Source organism: Neltuma alba, unplaced genomic scaffold (genome assembly GCF_004799145.2).
Source record: "Neltuma alba isolate B1F8T4 unplaced genomic scaffold, ASM479914v2 tig00000485_pilon, whole genome shotgun sequence".
NCBI classification, from domain to species: domain Eukaryota; kingdom Viridiplantae; phylum Streptophyta; class Magnoliopsida; order Fabales; family Fabaceae; genus Neltuma; species Neltuma alba.
In genome coordinates, this window is record NW_021632069.1 from 143,361 (window position 1) to 156,513 (window position 13,153).

General features: G+C 35.8%; 1 protein-coding gene across 1 annotated transcript in view; it reads left to right on the forward strand.

Moving 5' to 3' along the window:
- The first annotated feature begins 1,943 nt into the window (after positions 1-1,943).
- Positions 1,944-13,153, forward strand: part of LOC114739722 (NAD-dependent malic enzyme 62 kDa isoform, mitochondrial-like) — a 33,112-nt gene continuing 21,902 nt past the window's right edge. The window contains exons 1-6 of the mRNA XM_028927802.1: positions 1,944-2,357; positions 4,217-4,313; positions 5,418-5,536; positions 8,033-8,200; positions 8,812-8,940; positions 9,351-9,411. Of these exons, the coding sequence (XP_028783635.1) occupies positions 2,175-2,357; positions 4,217-4,313; positions 5,418-5,536; positions 8,033-8,200; positions 8,812-8,940; positions 9,351-9,411 (757 nt within the window). The 5' untranslated portion in view covers positions 1,944-2,174. The remainder of the gene's footprint in view (positions 2,358-4,216; positions 4,314-5,417; positions 5,537-8,032; positions 8,201-8,811; positions 8,941-9,350; positions 9,412-13,153) is intronic.

Sequence of the window (13,153 nt, forward strand, 5' to 3'; positions counted from 1 at the left end):
TTTTCCATTATGAACTTGTTATTTCGTGTTTATCAAAAGTGGGTGCTGTTAGAAATGTGCAAATTATAATTCCAACAGAAAAAGTATGAAAATGTATGAAAACATTATGGGAACTTGTCATTTGCCATAATTAACTTGTCATTTTTCATTATAAACTTGTCATTTCATATTTATCAGAAGTTGTTGCTGTCAGAAATATGCAAATTGCAATTCCAGCCAAAAACAGTATGAAAATGTATGAAAATCTTATGGAAACTTGTCATTTTCTATTGTAAACCTGTCATTTGATAAATCAATGTGAAAATCCAATCATTTTAACAGAAAAAGTATGAAAACCTAATGAGAAACTGTCATTTTAACACAGAAATTCAAATTTCTATGAATTGCTTATCAGAAGTTGTCATTCGCCTTACTGAACTTGTCATGAATTATGTATCAGAACTTGTTATCTGCTAAAGAAATCTGAAAAAGCTGTCATCTTAACACAGAAACTCGAATTTCTATGAATTGCTTATCAGAAGTTGTTATTTGCTTTCCTAAACTTGTTATTCGCATTACTGAACTTGTCGTGAAGTGGGTATCAGAACTTGTCAATTTGTTATTTTCAACAACTTATCAAACTTGGTTCAGACATCATCATATTACTGTCAAAACAAACAAGAAATTGCATTGACTTTTTATAAGATTCAAAGTCTAAAATGCTTTCTAAGAATTCTAGCATAGCATCTATCAACGTAAAACAATAAAGAAGCACCTCAAAGAGAGTCTTTAGCTCAGAATCTTCAACAATGCTGTTAATATTTCTAACAAAAATTGTTCTAGAAGAATGTTCAACAAAAGAAAGTTTCCCTTTAAAACGTCCGAAGCAACTAGGATCTTTATCTGGACCATTGGCCCCTTTTCCTATAGTTAGATGTTCATCGCCTTCCAGCTCCATACCTCCGCCACTGCCAAACAGATCAAAATCTTCCAGGTTATCACCAGTTTTGGTAAATTATTGAAACTCGAGTCATCAAAAACACCAGAAGATGGCCCATCTTCATCAAGAAGGAGATTTCTAATGGTGTTAGCCTCAATTTCTTCAAGAGATTTGTATGGTTCATCATCAAGAAGAGGGAGACGAGTCGGAGTGAAGAAAGAGGGAGACGACTTGGAAAGTGAAGAAAGATAAAGTTAGGGCATGTAGACAAGGGACTGCAAAAAAACAGAAGGGCGTTTTTGTCTTTTACCTAACATTTCATAATTCTTATTTGGGACCGGGTCTCTGACAGCAATTATATAAATTCAAGGACCCAAATTGCGATTTTATATATTCCACGGTCTTTATTGGCAATTTTCCCTTGAAAATATGCCTTTGTTATTTGTTAAACAAAAGTTATTAATAGCTCAAAATATAATTAATACCTATATCAAAGTTGTGAATAACATGAAAGAGTGAGTATATTACTTATTTGACTGAAGTTGGTAATAGCTAATAAAATATAGTCAATACCTATATAAAGATTGTGAATGACATGAAAGAGTAATTTTGTCACAATTCCTAAACTTGAGACAATAATAACAAATTTTGAATCTATTTTACCAATTTTGGAATAGTAATTAATAAGTTGCAATTTCAATCCAAGCATTTTGAAAAATGTGAAAGTCATAGGAATGCTTAATTCATAAATTTCAAACTTTCAATCAAACGCCCAAAAGTTAATCTACAAACGTCGGCGGAAAAACAAAACAAAGAAATTTAGGAGGTGTTTGACAACCTCCAAACCATGGTTTCAGAAGTACTTTTTAACAAAACGAGATAACCTCCACATGTTTACTTCGTAAACTGTAAAAACATTCCTGAAACCATAGTCTGGTTTCTATCCAAAAGGGTAAAGCCTTTTTTCCTCTTCGGGCGGCTCTCTCTTTGCTAGAGATAGAAATCAGTTTGTTTTGCAGAACACGTTGGGCAGAAAGTGAGCCCAGGCCACACGTGGAAATAAACCACCGTAAATTTCGTGCGTTATAGATCCCTTTTCAAGTTTCTACTTTTGATCATGAAACCCATCCCTTTCAGTTCCGTGTTGTTTTGATGTTTTCTCAGTTCGCTACATTTAATACGCTGCTTCCGTTGGACTGAGTCTTCTCTTCTCCACCACTTGCTCCTTCTGCTAGAGCAAGCTTTCCACTCAGCAATGGCGAGCTTCTTCTCCAACAAGACCAGGCTCTCTTCCTCTCTACTCAAACGATTCCAACGGCAGGCAGCCAGTGCTACTCCCTGGCTATTCATCACCAGATCTTACACAACCGAAGGCAACCGTCCTACCATAGTCCACAAACGCAGCCTTGATATTCTCCACGACCCATGGTTCAATAAAGTATATCTTACCGTTTTCTTTTTCTTTGGATCGTTAATGTTTCTTCCTGGATGCGTCAATTATTGAGTATGGGGTGTATTTATATATGATTTGAAGGTCGCATTGCACTGGCCGCTGGGTTGCTGTTTGTGCATTTCTGTTAATTTAAACTTTAAAGTGAATTTCTTGAGATGCCAACTTAATTGCTTGTCTTATGTCCAGTACTTTGTTGATTTTGTGCTATAGAGGTTTTTTTTTTTTGGTTACAAGTGCTATAGAGGTTTTATTTTTGTGGTAATTTCGACAGTTTCGATTGTTGTACTTCCTGGGAAATTGCTGTCTTATTACATGCATTTTATATCTGACGTTTCATAAATTATCTCGTGAGTACAAAATGTAATCTTTCTTTTTAGTATTAAAATATAGTATGGGGCAATGTCCACTACCTGATATTTTATTGATAAATAGGTCATGTACACCCTTTAACAGCTTAGCTTTCAAACTTCATTATTCAAGAAGGAAGGAAATCTCCTGCAACTAGGATTACTCCAAATTCTCCAATGACTCTTTGGTACAGAGTTGTAGAAAAGAGATAGGAAATTGAGGGAAACCAGAGAAGAGAGGGAGAGAGCTGAATACTGCACTTTATTAGATAATTCACATAGGTCGTTCAATTGCTAGTACCCCTAGATATAGCATATGACTAACGGCTATATCCTAACTGTCATTTAACTACTAGACCTAACCCTTGGGGTCTGTTTGGCTCAATGAGAGGAAGGGAAGGGAAGGGATTTTAATAGAGGGAAGGGAAGGGGAGGAGAGTGGAAGGATTTTAATATTACCTCGTTTGGATTTATAAAAAGGGAGGGGAGGGGAGGAGTTTTAATATTATCTTGTTTGATTCATGAGGAGAGGAGAGGGAAAAACATTTTAACATGGACAATTTTGCCCTTATTTTATTTAAGATATGGGCATGATAGTCATCACATGACAAAAGATGGGCATAATAGTCACAACATGGCAAAATATTGCCCTTTCCCTCCAGATCCTCCTAATTTTGGAGGGGAGGTGAGGGGAGGGAAAATTTTAAAAAATTTTCCCGCCCCTCCTAAAATTTGTGTGTTGCCAAACAAGGGGAAATGATTAAAATCCTTTCTCCTCCCTTCTCTCCCCTCCCGTTCAAATCCCTCATACCAAACACACCCTTAATTATTTATATTATACAACGAGGTATTTACAAACACACGTATCACTCTTCCGCAGAACCTTCCCTTTGTTTACATTTTGTGAATCTCCCTACTCTACAAACAAGGGGTGACAACCTACAGTCTAACAGCTGAACGACTTCGTTATACCTACGTATAGACAACCAAGCCTATCAGTTCATGACTTATTCTTCACATGGGTAGCTTCCTTCTAATTTTCTAATTCTTTTTTCATGTTGACTGTTTTCTTCAAGATTCACTTATCCAATTAAATTTCTGACCTGGCTTCTGAAACTTATAGTAGTCCTAATGCTTCTGTAGAAGTGGCAATCCGTACATAAGTGATCCTTGTCTTCAGCTGGTCAGTTATATAATGTTTGAAAGTGCACTTGAAATTTGCTGCAAATACCCTTTTTTTTTTTTTTTTTCCGCTTATGGTCGTTGTGCCTTGTCTGACTTTCATTGGGATTTATCAACCAAATAAATACTCTACCCATTCACACTTGTGCTTATGTTGAATGAGGAAATTGAGCTTTTGCATGAAGAGTGTGATCCATTTACCAACTTTATTTTTGTTGAGAAAAGACTTTTTTTATTAAAATAATTGTGAATTTCACATTTGCTCGTATCAAATTTATATACGTAATAAATTGGACTTTGGTGTTTTAATATTAGGGAACAGCTTTTACCATGACAGAACGGAATCGTCTTGATCTCCGAGGATTGCTTCCTCCAAATGTTATGTCTACTGAACTACAGATTGAGCGCTTCAGTATGTATTTGTATATACTTTTCTCTTTCTCCATGACAGAATGGAATCGTCTTAATTTTTTTTTTGGGTGGTCTTTGGGTGAGCTGACGATAGAGTTAATTCGGCATCAAAATTTTGGAATTAAGACATTCTAATGTAGACTGCTTCTAGTGTTCAATAATTTGTTTTGTTTATTTTACTTGAGGGAGTAAATCTGGCAGATCTATTGCAGGAAATAATGATGATTTGTCTCCAGATGTCTGTGTGCGGGATTAGAAAAGTCTGGATGTCGATAATCATTTGTTTTTGCATTATTTGGTGGCTATTTCCATTCCCTAGAGAGGCATGATCAATTTTGAAGAGTTTGGTAGGAAAAAGAAACAAAACATTTCTGGAGAAATGTGATTTGTTGTTTGGGGTCTGGTGACTTGGAGGGATCTGAATATTAGGGGACGATTCTAGACATTCCATGGGCTATAATTTTTAGATACGTTCACTTCAACCTATGGCTTTTTTGGATAATGTTTTATCTGATATTCATTGGAACTGTAGAGCTTTCCCCTTTGGAGTTTTCTATCCATTTCCTCTTTACCTTTGTTTATTTTATTAGGTTACATATCTTCTTGGATATAACTATATTCTCCTTAGTTCTTTCATTCATTGCTTACAAAAAAGGAATTGATAGCAGGACATTAGCATTTTTTCCTCCACTCGATGAAAGCATTTCTATGTATATATTCTATATATACTTGTGTTCTCCTTGATGGTAAGTTCTCTATTGGGCTTTAGGTGTACATGAAAGGAGGGCAAGAAAAGGGAAAAACTTGAAGGTAGTATTTGGTAAATCTGTTGAGAATAAAAGGCTTTCGTTTTAGTGAAACTTTCAAGTTAAGGACATCACTGTTCTACTATTTTTTATTTTTAAATTCTGATTCTATTGAATACATCTTTGCATGATACCGCAAAGTTGTTTGACATTAAACGACCACTTAAATGACAGGCAGTTCTAGCTAGTTGGTCCGTATGAGATATGAATGACAATTTTGTTTTTGATTGCTTGATAAAATGGGTTTGTTATTGTTCTTATTTGGTACTTTATCTATTGGTATATTCGTTTGTAAACAGTGATTGATTTAAAGAGGCTTGAAGTGCAAGCAAGAGATGGACCATCTGATCCCAATGCTTTGGCCAAGTGGCGGATACTCAACCGCTTGCATGACAGAAATGAGACTATGTACTACAAGGTCAGTTCACAATATTTTTCCCTTGATGATGAAATAAAATGTTGAAAACCTGAAAGCCCATGCCCAATGTCTTTATTCCACTTTGCTGTAGTCCTACTCCATCTCCCGCTCTTTATTCTGCTTTATGTTGTTTCCTTTTATTGCTTTATCTTGTGCTAATCTCATTTAAATCATTTAGAGCAGGTTTCTCTCTAACTTTAAGGATTCTAGTTGTAATTTCAGATTTACTAGGATGCCGGGGTAGCCGACAAACCTATATGCTTATGTGCTGCTAGTTTAATAAACATATAGAGGAGAAAAGCTCTGTTTCATCAGTATGGATATAAAGTGAAATATGATATGAATTTCTTGTATATTTTAGAGTAAGGAATGTGGTATCTATACAGGAGGGAAAAGCCTAGGTATTAATAGGTCATAATGACAGAATAATATCCTAATGGAATAATATCTGATCCTATAATAATGATACAAATTACCCTATTTATTTACATTAATGAGAAAATATTCTAATATCTTGACAATCAGAAAAGAACCCAACTGCTGAGATTCCTGTCATGTTCACCTTTTGTGCTACAATGTAAAGGTCTATGAGTCTATTATTAGGTGAAGAGACAGGGAAAGTTGTTCATTAATAGCTAGTGAAAAATTATTACATGATGTTGCATTTAGGTATCAAAGGGAGAAATATACTTTAGCTGTTGCACACCCTCTCTTTATGTTATTGAAAATAATGGGGTTTAACGTTCACCCAAAAAAAAAAGGGGAGTAACAATCACACTATCTTCTATATCTAAGGTAACTTTTAACACCTCCAGGCAAACAAAACAATGAGATAAATAAGATAGTTACTACCCGGATCTAGCAGGTCAATTAAATAGAATGAAACTCAGAATGTCTATCTCCAACACTTCTCAAGTTGGAGCAATATATATATATATATTATTATGCTTCAAAATGGTTACAAATATATTCAACCCGAAGCCATACCATTGATTTAGTAGATGAATTAACTAAGTGATGTTCGCACTCGGGACAAACTATCCTGATCATGTTTTGCTAAAGATTCCCATTAACTGTGATGATTTGATGAAGAAACTCAATTGAATTCCGGCTCTGAATATTACATGGCAGCCTAGACGATTGTATACATCGTAACTGAGAGCTTATCAATTATAGGATTGTTCTTGATGCTGCACAGCTGACCTGTTATTATAAATATACCACAATAAGGGGATTTGACGTTCCCTTAATCATAATTACATTGTTCCTTAATATTTTCCTAATCTGACATCCTCATAATGACATAATTTCTCTCAAAACTATAGCATCTTCTACATTGCTCAAGTTGGCATGTAGATGTTCTGCATCCTTAGCTTGGAGTAATGACTTGGAATGATGAGTCCTTTACTAAGTACATTAATTAGTTGGCCATATGTTTATGCATAAGGAGTGTAAATTAGACAACTCTCCAAGTTTACCTTTATGAAATCCTTGTCAACTTCACTGTGCTTTGATTTTATCATAATGTGTTGGGTTGTGACTTCTGAGCAATGCTTTTATTTATTTGTTATCATAATACAACCTCACTGATTCATCCCACTTAATTATCAGGTCTTCCAAAATGATATTTGACGTTTCAACCATAGTAATTCACAAATCCTAAGTGACGTGAATTTGAATTTGCAAATTCCATTTCACTTTTTTCTTACTCCATATTATTTGATTGCTTTTGATAAGTGCAATAGCTTGTTGTGGAACTCTGTTCAACTAGAGAGCGGGCATCATCCTCATTTTTATTGGCCTCTACAGATGATTCTGTGATCCTTTTGAATGATACTCTGTTTCCTAGAGTGGTCTTCAAATAGTGTAGGACCAGAAGCCCTGTAAATGTACTTGTTTGGGGTTGTGTGTTGCATAAGCCATGTCTGGTGTGAGTGGGCTAGATAAGTTTTCCCTCCAATCTTAGGTATATTTTTCCGCCAGCAGCATTGTTTGCTTGCCAGTTGGAATCAGTTGCTTTGTAAGTTGGTCTGCATGTTTACTGACATGATTTTGTTTAGAGATCTGTCACATGTTTTCTGGGATATAGAGATACCTCGTTTTGAATATGCTATCTTAGTTGCTAGGAAGCAACTAACTGATAACATGGCGTATAATGGGGTGTGAAATCTACAAGACAGTAAGACAATTAATTGTAATATATCCTGAGCATCATAACAATACACAAAATGAAACTCCGATGGGCAAATGCCTAGAGCTGGACTTGGGATCAGTGCCCTAGACATTTGGGGAATTGAAGTCTAATGATCTATAATGAATAGGAACTCTGTGCTCCACCATGTGAATTTAGTTATATAGTTGTACCATATTTTCTATGATTAAGAAAAACAGGCTTATTGCAATATGATTGACTAGGTGTGTTCTTGTACAACGTAAGGACAAAAGAAACCAGCATGATTATAATTTTATCTTTAATGATACGCACTTGTATGACAGGTTTTGATTGCAAACATTGAGGAATATGCCCCTATAGTGTATACTCCAACTGTTGGTCTTGTATGTCAAAACTACAGTGGTTTATTTAGAAGGCCAAGAGGAATGTATTTTAGTGCTGAAGATCGTGGAGAAATGATGTCGATGGTTTATAACTGGCCAGCTGATCAGGTACTTGTTGGTTAATGCCTCTGTCCCATTGATAATTTATACTTCTTTTGCTAGGACTTATGCATTGCTATTATAAATATCACTGCTTTTCTGTTCTTTAAACCTAATCCTATATAGTCATAATGTTTGATAGACATGTAACAATGTGGTAATTGTCTCCCTTTGATAAATTGCATTGACTAGTTTTTTTCCCCTTCCCTCTAGCGTGCTTGGAGATCTTTTTTCTTTTGTGGGGATGTGGTGTTTAGGGTTGGAAGAAATGTTAGAGCTCTACCAGGAGATTTCTTCCATGGCTTCATTCATAAAATGAATTTACTGAAGGATTGGAGCTCTGATAGGCTAAATGATTTCTCATAATCTCGTGATGGTTTTTCTTGTTCTATGAGTTCTTTTATCCTCTGCCTTTGCATTTCTCTTCTTTCTGTTTTTGAATTGTTCTTTGCCTAGATGTTTTCTTTGCTATTAGATCATTATGGTATATTGTTGATATATATATGTTTTCCTCAGTGTTTATTCTTCATTGCGTACGTTTCTAAACTTTGATCTTTCTCTCAATGTCCTGATATCTTATTTGATGATTGAAAAAACTGAATCTCTCTGTTCTTTCCCAGGTTGATATGATTGTTGTTACAGACGGCAGCAGAATTCTGGGTCTTGGTGATCTTGGAGTTCAAGGAATTGGCATTGCAATTGGAAAGCTGGATTTGTATGTTGCTGCTGCAGGAATTAACCCTCAAAGGGTATGTTTGCCTTCATGGTTTCACTTCCTTAGAATTAAAGTCTTTCATTTTGATCACTGACTTGCCGTATTAAGTTTTTCACAAAAAAATCAGGGCCTGACCTGGCTTGAATTCAGATTAGTTCGTAGTATTAGATACCAGGTGGTTCAATACTAAACGGAATTGTTGTTAGGAAAATGTTGTAATTTAATAAATACTGTGACTAACTGCATTTGAATTTGCTTATTACATTTTACCTTTTATGCTTAAATTGTCTTTTGGGTATGCTTTGTTCTGTTGAAAGCATTACTTCTTTGCTCACTTATTGATTGACAGATGATTATCAATTAGAACAAGTCTTACTTAACTACTTTGCGATTGAGTTTTCAATTGGAATGATCTGATTTAGTTTCAACCATTTCCTCTCTTAGGTACTTCCTGTAATGATTGATGTTGGGACTAACAATGAGAAGCTACTCAAAGATCCATTATGTAAGCATTTCTATATCTGGTTGTTAGAGAATAATCTACACTGATTGTAAATTGTAAATGTTTTTGTAAGTAGCAATGAGCTTATTTCTAGGGATTAGTTTTTGTGAGAGAAATATTTTGTAATTGTTCATAGGGAAGTTTGATGTATATAAGTAGAGATACATGTGTAAATAATATATAAGCCATTCAATTAAACCTGTAATCATGGCAGTTGGTTGTATTTGAAATTTTCCTCTTTGAGCTGTTTCTTCTCTCCGTTTTGTGTTGGGTGCACATGCATTAAGGGCGAAGTTGAAATGACCATCTACCTTCACTACTTACCTTGGGAGGACTAGAGGCCTCTAATTGTTGTTACCTGAAAGTATGGTGGCTGTTGGCTATGCAAGTCCCATGCACCACCTTCAATTTCTGCTCTAGAGTCACATGACCAGTTCATTAGGAGTGTGGAACATCCCCTTCGATGGTGATCTTCTTCCTCTAGTGATGATATCTTGGCCTATGCATTCTGTTTATCAAGTGGGGGTACTTTGTTCTTTGTATCTGCATGTCTGCTCTTATTGTTGCCTTTTTTTGGGCTTGTTGAGCCTTTGTTTAGTGTCTAGCTGGTTGCTATTTGGGGATGTCTTTGTTTCTGGTGAAGCTACTGGTTGCTGTAGCTATGTGATATGTAATTATGAACCTATATAAGATTTTGTTAGATTCATTAATTATTAGTATTTTATTAGGATTTATTTGGATTTTAAATGGATATAAATATTATTTGGACATCATTATATGATTTATATTGGCATTGTGCGATCCATATAACTGACTCTACTTAGTGAGATAAGACTTTGTTATCGATGCTGTATTAGTAGGATTTCAATAGAATTATTTATTGGTATTTGAATTAGATATTTAAAGATTTAATTTAGATAGTTAAGTAGGATTAGGATTACCCATGACTTACAAATATGGGTAGTGATTTCCTTTTCTTTTATGTTTTGATTTATCAAAGTTTTCAGTTAATTCTGGTTTCTCCTTTTCTCCTCTCTTCCTTCTCTCCTACTCTTTCTTTTACAATTCTCTTCTTCTACCATTCTCTATCGGTGGTATCAAAGCCACTCAATCCTCGGTTTTTAGATGAGCTTTGATATAGAATAGTTACGCAGCATTGTTGTCATATTGGAAAAAGATTTTGAGAGGATAGAACAAAATCTAGCAGCCTTGCAGGAGGACTGGTAGGCCACGGAAAGAAAATCTTTAGAAGTTGAAGAAGACAAGTTTTTCCTTTTGATGCCCATTGATGAGAACAAAGACAAATAAGAAAGCCCCAGGAACTCTAACTCGACCCAAGATTATGAGTTTTCCCTTTAGCACCCATGAATGAGCCAAAAGACATGCAGGTGATAGTCCAGAAAAGGTTGAAAATTCAGCCTATCACTCCCCACAATGTAAGAGGTTTAGAGCGTTCACAGGACATCATTTTCAGAGCACAATTGATGGCAAATATGTTGGTTCGCAGGACATCAATTTTCAGATCACAATTGATGGCAAATATGTTGGTTAGAGCCTGCGACAAAGTTTTCTGGGGACAACATGGGCTGTTGCCCATAGCGAAGAAGAATGCTTCACGTGCAACATAGAAAAAGGAAGTAACAAAAACAGAGTTTAAAGTTGATGGATTGTCAAGTCTCAACAAATCTTCACCCTTAGCACCACGGACACACAAGGGTCTGTAGTCTAGATTTGGTTCAAAGGGGAATTACATAAAATGCTTCTTGGCTCTGGTTTCGTACTGTTCTCTGTGCAATTTCTTCACAAGAGAAATTATTTTTGACAAGGAAAAACATCAAAGGCTAGTTGGCAGGGCAATATATATATATATATATATATATATATATATGTATATCTCACGCTAGGCTAGACACTGCTTTCGTGATAAGCATTGTAAGTCAGCATGTGCACTCTCCAAAGGAAAGAGATCTTCAAGCAGTTTATAAGCTTTTGAAGTATCTAGGAAAATCTCAGGAATAGGCTTTGCCATTGAAAAATGGGAACCAAGCTAACATAGAAGTATTTGGTTTGCTGCTGCGTCAGTGGATGATAGAAGATCAATATTTGGGCATCATACTTTTTTTATGGGGCAATTTACTCACATGGATAAGCAAAAAGTAGAGTGTGGTAGCCAAAAGTACTACAAGAGTTTAGAGCAATTGCACAAGGGATATATGAGAGATTACGGCTCAAGAAATTGTTGGAAGAAGTACAAGATGACATATGGTCACCAATAAAATTCCATTGTGATAATGTCTTCCATAAACATATCTCATAGTCTGGTTCAGCATGACAGCACCAAACATGGATAAGCATTTCATCAAATCAAAGGAAGAGGAGGAAGTTGTGTGCCTAACATAAGTGCCAGCAAAAGAGCAAGTAGTTTATATTCACCAAAGGGCTTTCCAAGCAAATCTTTAAGATTAGTGAGTAAGTTGGACATGATTAATATCTATTATCCAATTTGAGGGGGAATGTGGTTAAATATGTCGTTAGTGGGAAAATATTTTGTTAATAGTCATCACATACAATCAAAGAGGGCTTGACAGGTAGGTTTTTATGAAATATTTTTATGATTTGATACTGTCCACGTTTAGCATCCAAAATCCCTTGTAGTTTTGTGTATATATTATATATTGTAGCTATACCTTGATCAATAGAGCATACCAGTGTTCTGGCCATGGTTTGTTGCTCAAGGGGAGTGTGAGAAAGTGTCTCACCTTTGTAAATCCTTATATGTTTTGAAGTCTAGGTCAAGTAAAAGTATGATCCTTCTATGTTCTATAATCAAATAGGTGCTGGCTTTATCCTATTTGCGCATGTTGATGATATTGTGATTAGTGAGAGTGACACCTTGAGTATTTCACCACTCTAAACTTCTTATTCTGAGTTATGGTAAAAAACTTGGGGGCCATTCAAATACTTCCTAGGAGTTGAAGTAAGAAGGTTATGCTATTATCTCAAAGAAAGTATAGTCGTGATCAGTTGATGAAAATGGGAGAGTGGGGAGTTAAACCATGTATACTCTGACTCCAATTTTTTGATAACCCCTATAACTCCTAATTTAAACTTTGCTAAGGGTGATTATGAGCCATTTAAAGAGTATAGAGGAGTAGTTGGGATTTGGGAAATTTGAATTACTTCAAAATTGTCTGTCTGATAGAGCCTGTAAATAACAGTGAAATACTGGAAATGAATTATAGCCGGTATTCCCTTTACTGAATGGAAAATGAGAGAATACAATGTCTATCGCCCTTCCTTAACGGAAAAGCTTAATGAAACAGTAAAACAAAGCTCACCGTGATGCCAAGAAAATAAACTCTCCGTCCGGTTTTCAAGAGACCAGGCACCTCTCCTCACCAATCCTCTCTGTCTCCCCTTCCTTTTCCCCTCTCACTCTCTTAAACGCATTCCCACACTGACATGTTAGAAAACCATTACACCACATTCTGGCCACTCCCATTCGGTCCTTTCCTCTCTCGTGCGTTATGGTCTGGACCGGCCCTATCATTTCCTTCCCCTGCAAGCCTCACCTTGTCCTCAAGGTGGAAATTGGGAAACTGTCTGAATATGCTCCATATCCTCCCATGTGTTTTCGTGTTCAGGAAGATCCTTCCATCTGATCAAAAGCTGTAATGTTCCTTGGCCAGACTTGTGGACTTATTTGACTTGTTCAGGCTCAACTTTTAGCTCCAGTTCCTTGGTG